We start from the raw sequence: 20,024 nt of genomic DNA on the forward strand, positions 1-20,024 counted from the left end.
CCATAATACAAATAATCGTACAAAATGTCATAGAATTAACATATTCATATAAAATGGATAAATTCAGAAACAAAAAAAGTAAATATTAACCATTTATAACCAATATAAATTCACAAAATCATACAATAGTTATGCAGAAAATTCATCGCTCAACATTGATGAAACTGAATGAAATTTATAACAAAGGGGAAATGGTATCGATATGATCGATCAATCCAAATGCAAAATCGATAACAAACCAGCTGAGGATGAACGTGGACTCGACAAAAATAAATAAACAATTTCTTTCATCCAGAAACGTTATAACCAATCTATAATTTCAGAGAAGAATTCGACAACGTAACTAGGATCCATATTAAACCAGGTAGGGTCGAAATGTATATACGATAATGTAATAAATAAAAATAGATTAACAAGTCACTTAATTCTTGACCCCCTCTCATTCTCTCTGACTCCAGTCGGTCCCCTCTCTCTTGACTTGGCCCCGGCTAGTTTAGCGTGGGTCTCCGTCCTGCGGCGGCGCCGCCGCCTTGTGGTGTTGGAGACCAGCTTGTGCCGGTATCCTTCCCCGACCCCGGGGTCCCTCCCAACCGACTCCTACGACATACGACGATCTATTCAGTAGATCTATTCTAAATTAAAAATTAACAGTTAGACCTTGGCCTATTAAAGGCTATATATTCGGTTTTTTGTGATGGGGCGTGTGTGTTGACTGTTTCACTGAGAAGAAGTTTAGCTTGAACTTAAGACTAGTTATTGTCTTATAATCGATTAACCCAGAGAGCTCCCGCCCGCGCAGCGGGCGGGAGCCCAGAAGCTCACAGTGTATTCTACCATTGCCACCGAACAAGGGTGATTTATGGTCTAAATATTTCTCCAAATGAATTGTGAAAACAAAAAGTGTACAATTACCACGATTATATGGATGAAGGTCTAGCGAGTGGCAGATTCCTGACATCTGAGCACAGTCTGGAACCTCAAAAAACCAAAAGTTCTCTCCTTCTACCCAGTCTCGATCGGCCGTTTTGTTACGATTTTTAACAAAAATGGCCGATCGAGACGGGGTAGAAGCAGAGAACTTTTCGTTTTTTTGAGGTTCCAGACTGTGCTCAGATGTCAGGAATCTGCCACTCGCTAGACCTTCATCCATATAATCGTGGTAATTGTACACTTTTTGTTTTCACAATTCATTTGGAGAAATATTTAGACCATAAATCACCCTTGTCCGGTGGCAATGGTAGAATACACTGTGAGCTTCTGGGCTCCCGCCCGCTGCGCGGACGGGAGCTCTCTGGGTTAATAATCGATAGAAGATAACGTTTAATACACTAAACAGTTAATAATAGAGATCTAACGTAAACCGTTAGGCCAAACTATCCGTACTATAGTATTAACTTAAGTCTTTATGGATGCTAATCTAACTCAAAGTTAGGTCTAACGTTAGATCAAGTATATCTAATATTGAATCTGTCACTGAATATTATCAATTTTATTTTCATTACCCTATGTCATTCTCTAGACTTAGTCTTTTTTAAAACTTAGTTTGTCTTAATTCTAATGACTTTTGTGTAACACTGACATTACCTACGCTACGGTACTAGGCCTACACAGTTACTTAGTTAGATAATAGAACTGGAAATGGAGATCAGACTAGACTAGATCTATAACTTTTGGATCTTCTTATAATTAACAGATAAAGGAATGTTACTATAGAACAGAGCCTTGATAATTTTCTTCAGCCTAGGCCCTAACTAGTAACTTTAGTAGTTTTCTAAACACTAAGTTATAATGTTAACTTTTGAATCAATAACTATGCATGACAGTGGGGCTGTCAGTATCACTAATGTTAGGTTAATACTTGATCACCTTGGCTGTTTTAAGCTGGTAGATCAAAATTAATTTAGCTCTATACTCTAGATCAAAGAATTTGTAAATTTGCTGCATTAGCTATAGTGTATGTTGTATAACCTAGGCCTACCTAAAAATAATTGCCATTTTTCATTATTGCTCAAATAGATGGCATGGGCAGGCAATATCGGTGGTGACTTTGGTTCCCAGAATACCTGGCCAGATGGGACACCTATCAAGCATGGACTTGGACTTGGACCATCAAAAAGAGCATCAAACCAAGCATACGGTGCTGGTGATGAAGAGAGGAAGGGGAACCTCAAAGATTTGACTGCACAGGCATCCAATGTGGTAAGTTAACATCTAACTTAGATAAAGATTCCCATTCTATGAAAATGTTAATGTCATATCTATCTTTTTTAAATGAGATCAAGACCAATGACTTTTTTGTTTTTGTCTTCTTTGTTTTGAGTGTGTATCATGATTATCCACCTATTAGGTTGATTTGAAAATAGAATACACTTTTCCCTTTTCCCTCTTTCTTAAGTAAGCTGAGAGATTGGTTATTGTTGGGATTTTGTTTTTAATGTCTTTGATTTGAATAATACCTTTCACAGAAAATCTTCATCATCATATGAATACTTTAACCTTGCTGTTGGTTGAGCGAACACATGCTGGAACTCAGCAATAAATTCAGAATTGGGGATATTGGTAAGATATTGAAGTTTACTCACTCCATGTCATTGAGTGTGTTCAAAATGTACTCAAATGGATTAATATAACAAATTAAAGCTTGTTCAATAAGATTACTTCAGCCGGCATAGATTTACCCATTTCTTAATTGCAGGTTGTCATTGGCATTGTAATTGCAAAACAGAAACCAAGACAAGTGCAAAGTAAAACAAGTAAGTGCACACTGCTGGAATAACTGGAGGATTTTTGTAATATTTTCATCTTATTTTAATATATACTTTTTATAATCAATTATTTTATGAATTTTATAATTCATAGCAGCTGTTAATGGTTGTAATGAAAAATAATCAAATGGACTACAGCTTACAATGTATGAATAACTGGTGCATTTATAGTAAGACTTAGATTACTTTGATTTAATAGGAATACTTATTTCATAAGAATAGAAGGTTAGATTTAATAGCACTTCACATACAGTGTCAAATTTAGATCACTTTTATGAAACAAAATGCTCCTACTTTAGGTATTTTCAGATATTGCAATATAAGAATATACAAAAAGAAAATTTATGGGTATGATCATTTCATGAAGTTCATGTTTGTCAAGCAAGGTGCTCCCTTCCACAAAACAAACCAAAAGCAATAAAAGCAATTATAATTTAATTGACAAGTTGATTACACTGAACTTAATACTCAATTTGATTATTTTTGTGTCTCTGTAGATCCTGGTACTGATCGTTCAGTGTTTGGTTTCACCCTCCGCGATTCTCCTGTTGATTTCATCAATGCGTCTTGCTGGGGTTCAAGCGAACATGTGCTGGAACTCAGCAATAAATTCAGAATTGGGGATATTGGTAAGATATTGAATTTTACCCACTCCATGTCACTGAGTTTATTCAAAATTTGCTCAAGTGGATTTATATAACAAATGAAAGCTTGTTCAACAAGATTATTTCAGCAGGCATAGTGTTATGTTTATCATCAGAGATGATTTCTGATGAAATAATGTATTCAATATTTTGACTATATAGATAAAGAAGTGAGACATGTAGGTAAAAATGAGAAATGACTCAGAAATATGAATGTGTATATTTCATTTGATTATGAATAGATGAATAAAAAGTATTAAGATTAACAAACAATAGAAGTATGTTCTTAAAAAAAAGTAGCCACAGAGGGAGAAAATAGTGCAATAATAATGACAGAGTACTCAACATTTCTCAACTTTACCCCCACTTTCTATGGTGGCTCAAGATCCCAACTGGTGGAGCTTGAGTTTATTGTGGAGAGTACAAACTTCCTATGAGTGCTCAAGTTTAATGATATATCTGACAGTAGTTTAATTCCCTCTGAAGTAAACATTTTACTTCAATTGATGTAAAGAGAAATGATCGTTGATAGGCTATCACCGTTAATGTTCCTCGACATTCTACTTTCTATTAGCCATTAAATCTACAAATTTGTTATCATTAATTTATCAAAATTATACTTATTATGATCAATGGATATTATTGTTTTAATTAGCATTGTTTCTATATTTTTTTCATTGCTATCATCACCATCATAATGTTTATCATCATAATTATCATTATCATTATTGTGCCGTCTTTTATCAGATGAATAACTAAGATAAAAGTATTCTTTTCTGACATTTTGATATAGTTGAGCTGAAGAACCCACAAGTTCAGACTAAGTCAAATAGTGAAATAGAGGAGAGATGCAGACCGTGGACTCCAAGGTCAGCATGATCCCTTTATTTTAGTTGTGTTTAGTATAAATATATGACTAAACAATTTAGCAATTTGTGTGAAGAGAACATTTATTGTGACCTGGGCTCCATAACACAAAGGTTTGCGATGAATTGCAAATATGAAAGAACCCCACTGATTGGTTCTTGGTCAGTATTTTAAACAGAGTGCTCATGCAAGGATGATCTTAATTGGTCATTCGTATTTAGTGATTGATTGCAAACCTTTGTGTTACAAATCACAGGAGAAGAAATTACTATTCTATTTGAAATAATAGTACATACATGTAGTTAAACAAGTCTACCGGTACTCTGATTTTTTGTTTGATGTACAATAGAACTTTCAATATATAGCAAGTCATGTTCACTGCTTTTTTTAATGACGGTCTCATTGATCAGGTTGTTAATGCTATTTAAAACCTACTTGTTCCAAACTTTTGCAAGATGCATGGTAAAGTTTAATTTTAAACTACCTCAAGCAGACCACAGCAGACACTTATAGTACTTAAAAAAAAAGATTCACAAAACTGCTGACGAAATCACATTCATGAATGAATTATTGAAGGTTCTGATGAAAAATAAAAGGTGTATTTGTTATCATTGTTAAACTTAATTCATAGCACACTTTGGTTGAACAAAAATAGCCAAAGTGCAAAGATTCTCAATATGTGTAAATGGTTTTAATCTTTTTTTTCACCATACTGTGTATTCTTGACATATTTTTTGGTCCCACTGCATTTTCTGTCAAGTTACCTGACGGGAGTAACCTTTCAAGACGGCTTCTCCGTTTGCACTAACCCATTTCTCATAAATCCTTTGATAGCGCCTTCCAACTGAACGTGAGCGAACGCTACTCCAAGCTGAACCTGTATGACGGATGGCATGCTGAGCCGTTCGGAGCCTTACAGCACATGCCAATTAGAGAGAGCACTGATTACTATACCCTGGGTGATGTCCTGGCTAATGGGCGCAATCTTCACGGAGAGCACATCAACCTCCTAACACTCGTCAAGAAGGTATAATTACCCTGTATCGGTGTAAACACACCTGGTGCCCGGGCTTATGTAATTGTTATAGGTCATGCTGTTGACTGTTAAACCATTCAAATTGGAGTCAATCTTTGCTACATGTGTTATTTCATTGAAAAAAGGGACAAGCAAGGCTGCCAATTAGTACTGATTTTCATTATTTAGTACTGAAAAGTCAGAAGAATACTGATGGTTTCATCAATTTTCATGCAAAATGCTGATTTCTAAAATTTGAGCATAATATGCTGTCCTATGTTATTACTTTGACAATACTTAATTCCTCACCATAATACTGATTTTCGGCCTTGAAAATACTGAAATGTTCTTGTTCAGGTTGGCAACTCTGGACAAGGGGAGACAAAAGGAAAGAAGAAGAAGAGAGAGAGCAAGAGAGGGAAAGAGAAGACAAGAATAAGGAGGAGAAGAAATGGACAAGGAGAAGAGGAAGATGGTTGTATAATCTTTGAGAAGATGTTAACTTTAATTAATCAAGAGGCACAAAAAATCTAGATATAAATATTTGCACGATTTCTTGCAACTGCCATTAATAATAGATTACATAAGAATATTCAAAGTCACTGTTTTATTACCAAGCAGTTTTTTGGCTGGAAGATATTTTGTTAGTGAAAAATAAAACTATGTATTGCTAAAGAATAATATATAAGGTTTTCCAAAGAGCTGCTATCCACATTTACTGATAGTGAATTGCATTAAAAAAAGAAGTACATGTATTTTATGAGTAAATTGCCACTTGGTCTATACCCACTTTGCCTACTTTCCATTTATTCTCATCACACACAATGTGACCCTTGTTTGTCTAAAACTGCTCTCTACAAACCATTTGGTCTCATTGCTATAATTTAGCCCAATCACAATTTTGTTTAATATTCAGTTATTGGCTATACCTTTCACTATGTACAATATCCACTAGGTCCAGTACCACTTAGTCTATATGATAATGTGACTCGTCTATGGACCAAGCTTTCATTTTACAAAGTGGAAAACAATGAATAGACAAATTGGAAATTAGACCATCTGGGCATTAGACTAAATGGTACCAAGTGAGCAATTGACTGTTGGACCATACTGTAATTATACCAAATAGATAGTGAGTTTAGCCGTGATGGTATGATATGATTTGAGCATTAGACCATCTGCTAGTAGACCAAGTGGGTATAGCAATCATGGAATAAGATGATTTGAGGATTACACCATTTGCTTTACCATGATGGCATTAGATGATTTTAGCATTAGACCATTTGCTAGTTAGACCAAGTGGGTATAGCCATCATGGTATTAGATGATTTGAGTATTAGAGCATTTTCTATTCTATCGGACCAAGTGGATTTGCTATGATGGCATTAAATGATGTGAGTCAATCTTATAGTAGACCAAGTGGGTTTAGCCGTGATGGTGTTAGTTGATTTGAGTATTAGAGCATTTTCTATTGAACCAAGTGGATTTGCCATGATGGCATTAAATGATGTGAACATTAGACCATCTGCTGGTAGACCAAGTGGGTTTTGCCATTATAGCATTAGATGATGTGAGTATTAGACCATCTTATAGTAGACCAAGTGGGTTTAGCAATGATAGTGTTTTATGATTTGAGTATTAGAGCATCTACTATTGGACCAAGTGGATTTGCCATGATGGCATTAGATGCTGTGAGTATTACTTAGTAGATCATCTGCTATTAGACCAAGTGGGTATAGCCATCATGGAATTAGATGATTTGAGCATTAAACCATCTGCTAGTTAGACCAAGTAGGTTTAGCCATGATGGAGTTAGACGATTTGAGTATTAGAGCATCTTCTATTGGACCAAGTGGATAAAAACAATTTTATCTACTATAGCAATCTAAAGAAGATGTGAATATACCACTAAAAAAAATGTATGTCAAATACCTCTGAATCCAGAACTGTGCAATATGTGAGTATATATTTCATTCAAATTGACAAAGGGTATAAGAATACCGGTATATCATATTCACTTTTATGGAAGTTCCTAGGTAAAATAATTGTATCCCCCAAACAGAGTTCGGAGGATACTATGAATGTGGCCTCGTCGCGCCACGTCCGCCGCAGAGATTTTGTTGTGAGCGCTCTATCAGCTGCATTTCTTCTTCGATCATCTCTAAATTTGACATGAAGGTTAAGTATGGTATAGCAAAGCCGCCTATTGATTTTGGTGTGGGCGGAGACATCGTTGCCATGGTAACAAGTGTTTTTGTGGAATAGCAGAGATGTCCTTGTAAGCGCTCTACCAGCTGCATTTCTTCTCCAATTATCTTCAAATTTGTCATGAAGGTCCATTATGGTAAAGCAAAGCTGCCTAATGATTTTGGAGTGGGTGGAGACATGGTTGCCATGGTAACCATATTTTTGTGGAAAATTTGGTAAAACCTGTAACTGCTTTTTTTCCAGTTTGTCATAACAGTTGGCACACAGAAGCAATATTAGAAGGTAAAGCGAAGATGCCTATCATTTTTGGTGGGGGGGTCTTAGGGTTAGGTTTACAAAATATATCCAGATTACTCTATAATTGTATTCCCCAACAGGTGATACTGGACAATACTTTAGGTTCTGCAGAGTCACGCTGCTACGTCATATTATTGTTGTCAAATTTGGAACCCACAGGCAAAATGTGGGCAGGGTCATTGTCGCCATGATAATTGTATTTATTTGTCTAATTTTTGTATGAGCTCTATATATTACAATGACGGATGACGCGGTGGGTTCGGAGGATACATGTGCTCGGCCACTTGACCCGCCGAGCATCTCTAGTTGTGTATGTGTCATTCTAAGTTTACCACGTCACCCAATACTCAATAGGCATTCTTAGAATGAAAACTTCTAATAGTTATATGTTAATGCGAAGACAATTTATACTTTTTTACATTTTAGATCTATCTATGTAAAGCTTTTGACAAAATATATTTGCTTATTCTGTTGTGTGAAGAAATACATGTATACTATGATAATGGGATACACCTTGTTTCTTAGACTAAATTAGGTTTTGTATTTTGAGTTGAAGTTCATTGCTATCTTAAAAACAAATATTCAATACTACATTGCAAATATTTGTATTAATTATGTAGTTCAGTTTATGGTAGTGTTCTTTAAATGTAGGAAATTCTTAATTCAAAGAAATGACATATTAGAATTGTCACATTGATCTACGTTCGATGTGAAACTATTTTTTTTTAAAGTTTAATTTCTCAGTAATTTTATACAAGAGGATACTGTTGCAACTAGATCTATGGATACTGTTCATTCTTTACCTAACTCATACCCTTCCCTCTCTCTCTCTCTCTCTCTCTCTCCCTCTTTCTGTGTTGAACATCTTATACTAGTAATTAACTGGATTTGTTTTGTTATGTATGTGTGGGAGCTAGTAAAAATCAATGAATGACGCAGCAAATCCTGTTTGCTTGCGCTTTCATATTTATTACACTAATTTGGAGCAAATGACTTGTGAAAATACAACAGGATATAGGCCAATAATCACAAACTAATGCACATCAAATAAAGTATTTATATACATGTGTTTTTTTCTTGTTCATTGGAAGTACAGATAGACTGCATGTGAGGAACAACATGATATTTTTTTTACTCACTCTTTCCCTCTCTCCTTCTTTCTTTTGTTCACTGGAAGCACAGAGAAACTGCTATTTAGTAAGAATCTTATGTGTTTTTTTTATCTGGTTTGTTGCCTTGTTTTCTTCATTCTTTCTTAAGGGTATTGCTTTTGCATGCATCCTATCGTCATCCATGTCTTCTTAAGCCATCCCTCCTTAAGTGCCCTCGTGTTTTCTCTTCCATTCAGGTTGGTGCTCCAAAAGACATTGTAACAAAAGGAGGTCGGGAGACAAAGAGATGCGAGGTGTCTCTCTTTGATGAGACATGCTCCTCTTTTTCTATGGTCATGTAAGTAGGGAAGCATCGTTTTACTTCTTCATTCTGCATTAAAATCATGAAAATATATCAGGTCTATACATGTATTTGCAATATATATATCAATAAAAAGGCGAAGTGTATAGAATAGGGGGGTGAGTTTTTTTTTTCATGTTTATTATGCTGAGCAATTGGCCATCATTTAAGAATCTTTGATGCAAGAGAATATATCTCCGCTTTTACATGAATATCTATATCACATTGTGTCTTAATGCTATCTTAATGCCGTGCAGTACTTCCCGGGGAGTAGAGGATGTGCATATATTGTGTGAATGACTGTTTGAATCTGATGACCGGGGAATTAATAAATCTGTAAGCACTTAGATATGTGCAATGTATAGAATAGAATAGAAATGGTTTATTGAACAAAACAAATCATTTGCGGTCCAAAGGCCGAATTACGGATTTTCATACATAAAAGCAAATACACAAATATACATAAAAATTACAACATAATGAAAAACGGGAATTTTATAACACAATTCCAAAATACATCAAAAAAATAATCACATGCCTGAGGTAAATAATACATACATACATACATACATACAGTACGTTATTGTGAAATCAATCATCATTGTAATACAATCATTCTTAAGCACATTATAAATAACCAGGTTATTATTAATATCTGCCTTATTTACAAACATAATGATCAAATTTTGTGTGTTTCAATCTCTGATATTTCTGTATCATGTATGCATTTCTCCATTCCCTTTCTCCTCTTCCCCTTCTCCCCCCCCCCCCTCTCTCTCTCTCTCTAGCTGGGATGAAGAAGTTATAGATCTGGTGCAGCAATGGGAACCCAAGGAAACAGGTAACTCATCCCAACAGGATCTGTTGTTTCACAAATTTTGCACTCATGTTTGATAATAATCTTTAATAAAATACAATAAATGATGAGTACATGTAGGTACTTGAATTTCATTGAATCAAGCATGCATGGAAAAAATCATTTCCCAGGGTGGTTAGAAAACCTTACATTGGTTGCTGTACATTTTTTTTTTTTTGGGGGGGGAGTAGTGAAGGGACCCATCATCGCCCCTTGCTGTGATTGCTGCTAACGATAATGCACTACATAGTCATTCATTTAAATAATCATTATTATACAACACCCAAGAATGTTCTGTAATCTGATTGGTCCAAATCGGATCACATGATATTCAGCGAATTGCACTCTGGCACCCTGCACTCTGATGTCAGAGTGCAGGATAGTGCGAGGTCTGGAATAATCTAGAATTTAGATCAAATATAGCATTCGGGGCAACTCGGTAACATAGGGGAGGAGGGGGTTGTATAAAACAAACAATGCACGCATTCTTGTGCATAGAGGACCTAAATTAAAATCTCTGTGCTCGACTCACCAAATGGATATACCGCACTCGGTCCAGAGAACCTCGGTGCAGTATATCCATTGGCTCTTCTTGCACATTTTTCATTATTTGGCCCTGCGTGCACCCGCTTACGTGCATTATTTGTATATTACCATCCCTGTGTATTGTTTATTACTATTAATATCATCATTATTGTCATTACTTTACATAGATATAGTTTGTTGTATTTAGTGTTTATCAATGCTCATAGCATAATGCCTAATTCATTTTATTTCAATGCAGTGATATTTGCTGTGGATATTGTAGCAAAATATGATGATTTCCGGAACACGATGGTAGCCAGTGTGGACTCTAAATCCATCTTCACAGTCAATCCTGGTATGTATATATATCATCAATGTGTTTGGTGGATTGAATTGAAAACCCCCGATTAATCAATATCAGTGCCATTTCCCCTAAAAAAAGGGAAAAATGAATAATGCAAAATAAATGAACAAATAGAAAAATGTATGATGATAAAAACAACAATGATAATAATGATGATAATAGCAATATTGATAATAATAATAATAATCATCATTAATAATAATAATTATAATAATTATAATAGTAATAATGATAATGTCAAAATGTCAAAATATTGAAGATTGTTTTTCTTCTTTAATGAATGTACATAAAATTGCAAACTTTTTCTTCTATAATAAAAAAAAACATGGAAAAAAAGAGGTTCTAATAGTATTTGATTAATTTTTCCATTATTTGCGAGACACACATAGTAAGAAAGTTACTCTATAACATTGTTCATTTTCACTTTAGTTTGAATATTGAATGGTGTCTTCAAGCTTTTACTCCAATTCTTTTGTACTTTTTCCAGATACCCGGGAGGCACATTCTCTATACAAGTTTGGTAAATCATGTACAGCTGATGAAGAGAGTTCAGAAGACACAAGAGAGAGCATTGATTGTAAGAAATTGTCTTGAATTCTAATTGATAATAATAATAGTATGCAACATTTATACGTACAGTGCTTAATACAAACGTTTCTAAGTGCTGCATATTATTACTCCAGCTTTAGCATGGCTACCCTGATTGGACGCTTGAACATTCAAGGAATTCCTTCCTACCGTGTACCTATTTACTACACCTGGGTGGAGAGTGGCAAGTGTAGATAAACGCCTTGCCAAAGGATGTGAGTGCTGCGATGGGATTTGAACTCCGGACCTTGTGGTTTAAAGTCCGGAGACATCTACTGAGCCACAACACCTCTATAAATTAAATTATTTTCAATGTTTTTTTCTGCCCCAATTCCATTCTATAGTTTTTGTTTTGTTTGTTTATTTGTTGGTCGGTTTTGAATAGCAAGGATTATTAAATGTTCAGTATTTTGGTGAAGTGACATATGTTTCATGTGCCAGGCAATCAGGAACAAGAGAAAAGTAATTTAACTGAAATTAATATTTAAAAATTGGTGTAATCTTTCTGTTTTACTTACTTTTGGAAAGTAAATGCAAAAATGCTGTCTTGATATGCTTATCGCTCATTTGAAAATTTGCATCTAGAATTTGTTTTGAATTTTCCACAGATCTTGCCATAGAGGATGATCTTTTGTTACTAGGGGTGTTGGGATGATTCTGAGCAGTAGGCACCCCCAGTATCAATGTAATAATCCTTCATGGCCAGGTCCCTGGAAATGTCCAAACTGTTCTTCAGTTTTCTCCTAAATTCATGTTTAACATAAAAAGAGGAAAGATTAGTTTCAACCAGTACAAAGCAGATTGGCTATACACTTAAAATGCAGGAGTTTACTAAAGACCAATCGTAGATTACTTGCAACATCCCCTAATATTGCTTCATCCAGTATATTTGATTACAAAAATGCTAATACATGCATCAAATGGATTTATCAGGAAGATATTTGTACCATTTCTTTTCAGATTTCAGTAAAAAACTTTTTTTCCCATAATACTGTGTTCCCCAAAAAAAGTTTGACTTGACAGTGAAAGCAAACATGTCATCAAATGTATTTGTCTGTAAGAGTACTTTGTCAGAAAAGGTATACTACATGTACTTCTATTGAGTGAATAATCTGATATTTTGAAACCATGCACTTTCCCATGCTGTTTAATGGTATTTTCCCCCGTCATGACAGTACAAACCATCCATGATGTATACATGATAGACGAGTTGAAGGCTAAGATGAATGACAAGCAACCGATGATGATGCAATCACCTTATGGCATTGTCTATGCGTTCCTTTCATCCTATGATCTGGATGGACCGTCGTCTGCTGTGTTATCTATGAGATGGTGAGATGTAAAGAAGATTATACTGTTATCATTCCTATCTCTCCTTGAGTGACATGACCTTATTCTCTTCCTCCACCTTCTTCTCCTCCTATTTTGGTCCTTGTTTTTCTTGTTGTTGTTGTTCCTCTTCTTGTTTTATTCTTGCTTTATTGTTCTTATTGATCCTTTTCTTCTCCTTGTCCTTTCCCTCTCTTCTTTCTCTTTCATCCTATGATCTGGATGGACCATCCTCTGCTGAGATGGTGAGATGTTAAGAAGATTATTGCTATCATCTGCATCTCTCCTTGACAGAGCAACATGACCTTATTCTCTTCCATCACCTTAATTCTTCTCCTATTTTGGTCTTTGTCTTTCTTGTTGTTGTTGTCCTCTTCTTGTTTTTATTCTTGCTTTTCTGTTACTTATTGTTCCTTTTCTTCTCTTTGTCCCCTTTTCCTTTCCCCTCTTCTTTCTCTTTCATCCTATGATCTCGATGGACCGTCCTCTACTGTATTATCTATGAGATGGTGAGATGTTAAGAAGATTATACTGTTATCATCCCCATCTCTCCTTGACAGAGTGCATGACCTTATTCTCTTCCTCCACCTTAATTCTCCTTCTCCTTTCTTTGGTCTTTGTTTTTCTTGTTGTTGTTGTTTCTCTTGTTTTTTATTCTTGCTTTTCTGCTTCTTATTGTTCCTTTTCTTCTCTTTGTCCTCCTTTCCTTCTCTTCCATTCTATGATCTGGATGGACCGTCTTCTGCTGTGTTATCTATGAGATGGTAAAGAAGATTATTGCTATCATCTGCATCTCTCCTTGAAAGGGTGACATGACCTTTTTTGTCTTTTGCATCCTTCTCCTCCACTTGTTCTTGTTCATATTTCTTGCTGATTTTTTGTTTGTTGCAATTTTGTTTGCTGTATTTATTCCTTTCTCTACTTTTTTCTTCTTTTTTTTCTTCTACTTCTTCTTCTTCTTTTCCCCCTCCTTCTTCTTCTCCTTTCCTTCCTCTCTTCTTTCTCTTTCATCCTATGATCTAGATGGACCGTCCTCTGCTGTATTATCTATGATATGGTGAGATGTTAAGAAGATTCCATTGTTATCATCTGCATCTCGGGTGTCATGCCCTTTTCTCTTCCTCCTCCTGCTCCTCTTTTTTGCTATTTTCCTTTTTATTCTTTCTTTCTTTCTTTCTTTCTTTCTTTCTTTCTTTCTTTCTTTCTTTCTTTCTTTCTTTCTTTCTTTCTTTCTTTCTTTCTTTCTTTCTTTCTTTCTTTCTTTCTTTCTTTCTTTCTTTCTTTCTTTCTTTCTTTCTTTCTTTCTTTCTTTCTTTCTTTCTTTCTTCCTTCCTTCCTTCCTTCCTTCCTTCCTTCCTTCCTTCCTTCCTTCCTTCCTTCCTTCCTTCCTTCCTTCCTTCCTTCCTTCCTTCCTTCCTTCCTTCCTTCCTTCCTTCCTTCCTTTCTTTTATTTCTTTTATTTCTTTCTTCCTCTTCTTCTTCCTCCTCTTCCTCTTTTTCTATTCTTCCTTCTACTTCTTCTTCTTTCTCAGTCCTCTTCTTCTTTTTCATCTTCTACTACTTCTTGTTATCGTTCTTCTCCTTTCATTCTCCTCTCCTTTCATCGTTTTTATGTCTGAAAAAGGCATTATACGATCAAGTTAATTATTATGGTGAAAAGTAGTGGTGACAATTATAGTTATAATGATCATGTTGATGATAATGATAATAGAAAAAAAACTATAATAGTAATAATAATGATAACAATTAAAAGGGTGAGAAAGAGCTAATACAGTTCATAATTATCGCAATGATAACTAAGAGTGCTGGTAATAATAATCTTAGTAATCATAACACCAACAGTCAAACTAATAGGTAGACACTAAAGTGTGACAGAAACTTAATTCATTTGAACTCGATGCTTGAAAGACAGACGTGTATGCTATCCCCTTGAAAATACTTCTTACCCCGTCAATAAACATCTTCATCCCGGGCACATGAGTGGATGCGCAAATCTTCAATTGTTTTCAGAGGGCTTATCCTTGCTCTATTAGTAATTTGCCTCTGGATATGTTGCATATATGAATAATCTCCAATTTTTTTAATGAGGAAAATAAGTTCATTCATTTGGGATGTGGTGAAGATAACTGATCTAGGGCCTGTTGTAGAAAGAGTTGCAATCAATCGCAACTCTAAAAATCATGCGCAACTTGATTTTCAACCAATCAACAGCGCGCATTTCGGACTTGCGATTGATATTTTGACTTGCGTTTAAACGCAACTCTTTCTGCAATGGACCCCTGTTCTAATAAGAGGGCAAACGTCCTATCTTATATTTAATATTAGGTCACATGGGCATAGTATCATGGTGTGTCTTTTCATTCATATCTTTGGAGGGGATGATAGTGTGGGATGATCATTTTTGCTTCAGAATTAAATATTTAAAACTTATAAAAAATTAAAATTTCATTCAGGAGAGTAGAAACTGAGAACCCTGAATTGAAATACTAGTAAGATATTGTTAAAAGAGCCATACATTACTCCAATCTGTGCAAAGAAAGATTGTTTAATCTCCCTTTTACAGAAACTATTATTGTTGCTTTTGTTAATACTATCATTTTTTTTTCATTTTAATTATTGATTAATAATTAATTAATTAACTAATTAATTTATTTATTTATTTATCACGGTATTCATTCATTCATTCATTTATAAATTAATTTATTGATTTTTTTTCAGAATTTTTTTTTCTTGTGAGAATCTATATTTTGATGTAAGTCATATTTTTATAATCATATCTCAATGTCTCCTTACAGTACAAGCTGTCGGTGGAGAGTAGATAAGGAGACAGGGACATGCTTGAATAGCAATTGTTCTGCTGCCCTCACTGACCAATCCCAGGCCGTTTTGAACTATGACCTCAGGGTCAGTCTGTCTGACCTGTCCGGAACTATCAGTGGGGTCTTTATCGGAGGATATGTGGCAGAGCAAATCATTGGAAAATCGGTAAGTAGAAATGGAATTTATGGAGCGTCGCGGCCCAGCGGATTAGTCTCCGGACTTTGAAACAGAGGGTTGTGGGTTCAAATCCTAGCCATGGCGTAATTTCCTTCAGCAACAAATTCATCCACAGTGTGCTGCTCTCAACCCAGGTGAGGTAAATGGGTACAGGCAGGAAGTAATTCCTCAAAAAGCTGAGTGCACCTGAATAGGTAGCCTAGTTTAGCCGGGCAGTAATAGCAGGGCCCGCTGGGAGAACAGTTTTCGGAACTAAAGTGGCTACCCTGGGTGAATATACCGTTATTATTATTATCTATTTCATTATTATGATTTTGTAAAGGAAGGGTTAAGATGATGGATGGTAGATTGAAAAAGAGATTGGGTGATTCAAGTTGGATGTTGTTGGTGTTGGGCCAATTTTTACATCAGCCCCAAATGAAAAGTAAACAGGTAGTTAGGACATTAAGTCTCACTTCATAATAATAATGATATAGTATCTATTCATAGAGAGCAGAAACTATTCAACAAAGTATATATTCTACTGCGCTATATAAGTGAATGTATTTTAAATTTTGATTTGAAGTTGGTCCTGACTTCAAGCGGTAAGCTATATGAGTTTGGGGGCAACATAAGTAGCAAATCCTTTACTACCTAGAATTTAGGTGTTAGCCCTTCAACAGAATTATTTGTATATATCTTAGTCTGAATAGATACTTTGTAACTGAAAAAAGGAGAGAAATGTATTTTGTTATATCCAGTCTTTTTTTTTTGGGGGGGGGGTTGGGGGCATTTGCATGAATGCTTCACCTTGCTGAGAACCATTGACATGGTTTGTGTAATGCCTTTGATCAATCGAGAAGTAATATACAATCTCCTTGCACTTCTCTTGATCCGGGCAGGCTGAGGACTTCTCCAAGTGTTCCAAAGGTGAGCTGACGAGGATCAAATGGCAGCGGCTTCTCGAGAGGTGCAAGGTGTACTTCAAGATTCAGGAGAGACCCGGGATCGTCAACGGCTCTTCTTCGTTTCTCAAGATATTGCATTGCGAGAGAGCTGAACCCGATGAGGTACTCAAGAACATCAGGTCTAGACAGACACAGGCATCTCATGTACAGTAGTGCCTCAGTCACATTAACTGAACAGACTCCAGGGGTCCGTAACACAAAGCTTAGCCATCATCGTAGAACATTTCTTTACGATTGATTGCATTGACTTCAGTGTACAATCAGACGTGAAAAGCAAGCGTATGATCGATCGCTAACCATCGTGTTACGGGACCCAGAGCAACCAAAGATATTCCATCATTTCAAATGACATACGATTGTTCGGTTTGGAGTCATTTTTGTAGTGACTGAAACATTTCTTCCCTCTGCTTTATGAAATAAGGACAGTACAACTTTGTCTGAAAAGGGGAATTTAATGATTTCCACCATCATTGTCATTGTAACTTTGAACATTAAATGGCAGTTGGAGGATCCATGCCGGGGAGGGGGGGAGGCGAGGGCACCCTCTATGTTTTGATAATCATCCACTGAGCATATATATACATATTTAAAAAAAACAGTGTAACTAAATCAAACAAAAGTGTCATTTACACTACCTTAAATTTGCGCTATGCGCCCCTTTTATTTAAAATTCCTGAATATACCACTTGTGTATGGTGTAGGTATTTTCCCCATTCCTTAAGAGAATATCTTTAAGTGATCCCATTTCTTCCTTTCAGAGTTGGCTGAAAAGATTTGATGACATTTTTGACAATCTTGAAATTTGTAAAGTTATTTTTGCACTATTTAAATAACAATCTGAAAGTAATTTCAATACATGAATGAATGGCAATATTGATTTTCTTATAGCCTGCAGAAATGGCTTAGATTCATTTATTATTGAACATATTTAAAAATGTATAATATATTGAACCAAAGGTATGTATTTATAACATTTTAAGAAATGCTTTATCTATGTTGTATGCCAAAGAAGGAACAATGTACTAAAACATGATCAATAATATGCTGCTTTTTATAATCATTTTTAATGTGGTTAATTGTATGTAATATTAAAATACATATTCAAATATTAAATACAATCTAAGTTTCCTAACCTCATAAAAGAATTACTTTTTAATTTCAATGTAACATTTTATTTGTAAATACCTTGATGCACAGTGAATATGTTTTCTAAGAAATGTTTATGTAAGTATATGATATGGAGGACTACATTTTGTATTCTTTATGGGAAGAGAGTATATATACTTAAGAATAAAGATATGTGTTTTTATAACATTTTAACCCGAATTCCGTACAGAATTTGATTTCTGCCAAAATATGGACTCTTCACATCGTATGTTTTTTTATATAACAAAAGGAGTTTCTTCTTAAAAATGTGTATTTCCCATCTGTTTGGTCAATGCAAGATTCACTCGTAGGCAGAACTTTACAGAGCAATCATTATCAATATTTGCAATGTCGAGAGCCGTGGTGTAGTGGTTCTAACTCTTGCCTTGTAAACAGAGGGTCCTGTGTTCGAATCCCATCGCGGTCTAGCGTCTTTGGCAAGGCGTTAATCCACACTTTGCTACTCTCGACCCAGGTGCTATATGGGTACCAGGTAGGATGCGAAAGATATTGTATGTTTGAATTTGCCAATGCCATAATTAGGCTGCAATGAATGCAAGGAATGCTCCCCAGGGAGTGGAAATTGTGCACTTTTCGTGCGGGATTAAAATGAATCCAATGACCGGGGTAATAATATGCTGTAAAATGCTTTGAGCCGTTCTGGGAAAAGCGCTATACAAAAAATTGACTATTTACACATCTTGATTATTTGGGAACTATGGAGGAAGAGTGTTCCTTCAAATGGCTCTGGGGAGCTTTACATGAAGAGTTTTGTCGTTGTCGGTGATATTCACTGACTAATGTGCTCTCAGCCAATCAGATGCAAGGATTTTCAGTAGCTTATAATTTTTTTTTAATGAAACCCTCAATGCCCAAGTTGTCTCGTGTATAGAGGGACCTCCTTCAAATATGTATTTAATTTGGATATGTTGCATTGGAAGTGACTTGTGTTTAAGGTGTTTTAATTCACTGTCTAAACATATATTTTCTTATAAAGATAGCAAAAAGCTTGAATATGACTGCATCAACAATATGGAAATGGTGAAAATTATTTCTATAATCAAATAAGGCTAACAAATGTAGCTTCTCGTGAACGTCTATATACAGAAGTGGATGAATGTTTTGCATGCTGCATTAAAAAAGCAAATTTACGCTCCGAGAACCCTCTTGTTTGATAGCCAGACCCTTGGAGAAGAGGAGTAGATATTAATCAGATGAAAATCAACAAAAAATGATACAGAACAAGGCGGGAATAGGCGTGCTAAAGGAATGTAAAATAGTCATGACGCACTCTTGATACAAACAAACACAGAAGCATGATCGGTGGCCGTGTTGAGTGAGGAACTGTGCATTTCCTTGACATTAAACAATGTGCTCAATTCAGGCATGAACACAAATGCAGAGAATCTTTTCCACCCATTTTAGCGTTGACAAATATTGACTTGCCAAGCCCCTATTTTTATGGAACATACTCTGACCGCTTCCTTCACGCCTGTATTGGAATAAGACATTAAGTGAAGGGGAAGGGAGCTGGATGGAATATGTCAATGTTGTTGAAATTGGTGAACATTGAATGTGTTTTATTCATTTGGTAACACTATGCAGTAGTACTTGTACCATGGCGTCTGTGTATGTGCGAGTGCGAATTTGCAAAATTGTATTCTTCAAATTCAGATTTCCAAAAGAAATAATTTTCTCTGATCAAATTGATTTTATAATTTCTTCTTTCAAACTATTTTACTTTTTTATTTGTTTTATCAATCTATCTATTTATATAAACTCATAGAATATAATTCATACTTGAATAACCTATACGTATATAAACTTATACAATACATATGTTAATATATCAAGCATTAAATAGGAAAATAATACTTTAATATATGATAGCTTAAAAACACATTATCTATGAATAAATATATACTATTGAAAATTGCAATGATGTTACTTTGATATTGGTTCTTTTTCAGTCTAAAAAATTGACTTTCAAGACTGATCATATAAATATATATATATAATATTAT

At 35.2% G+C, this 20,024-nt stretch overlaps 1 protein-coding gene across 1 annotated transcript; it reads left to right on the top strand.

Moving 5' to 3' along the window:
- Positions 1–229: 229 nt before the first annotated feature.
- Positions 230–19,819, top strand: LOC129269680 (meiosis-specific with OB domain-containing protein-like). The gene is made up of 13 exons (XM_064106116.1): positions 230–364; positions 2,017–2,199; positions 2,696–2,753; positions 3,263–3,394; positions 4,203–4,278; positions 5,111–5,303; positions 9,145–9,245; positions 10,037–10,089; positions 10,889–10,984; positions 11,481–11,570; positions 12,757–12,913; positions 15,706–15,895; positions 16,789–19,819. The coding sequence occupies exons 2-13, from the start codon at positions 2,017–2,019 to the stop codon at positions 17,005–17,007; spliced, it is 1,548 nt and encodes a 515-aa protein (XP_063962186.1). The 5' UTR covers positions 230–364; the 3' UTR covers positions 17,008–19,819.
- Positions 19,820–20,024: the final 205 nt, after the last annotated feature.

The sequence above is a fragment of the Lytechinus pictus genome, chromosome 10 (assembly GCF_037042905.1).
Source record: "Lytechinus pictus isolate F3 Inbred chromosome 10, Lp3.0, whole genome shotgun sequence".
NCBI classification, from domain to species: domain Eukaryota; kingdom Metazoa; phylum Echinodermata; class Echinoidea; order Temnopleuroida; family Toxopneustidae; genus Lytechinus; species Lytechinus pictus.

Bases quoted from the DNA above. Each gene is read 5' to 3' on its own strand.
- LOC129269680 (XM_064106116.1), top strand. From the start codon at position 2,017: ATGGCATGGGCAGGCAATATCGGTGGTGACTTTGGTTCCCAGAATACC. The intron at 10,090-10,888 runs GTAACTCATCCC...ATTTCAATGCAG, and splicing joins ATGGGAACCCAAGGAAACAG to TGATATTTGCTGTGGATATT. The intron at 11,571-12,756 runs GTAAGAAATTGT...CCGTCATGACAG, and splicing joins CACAAGAGAGAGCATTGATT to TACAAACCATCCATGATGTA.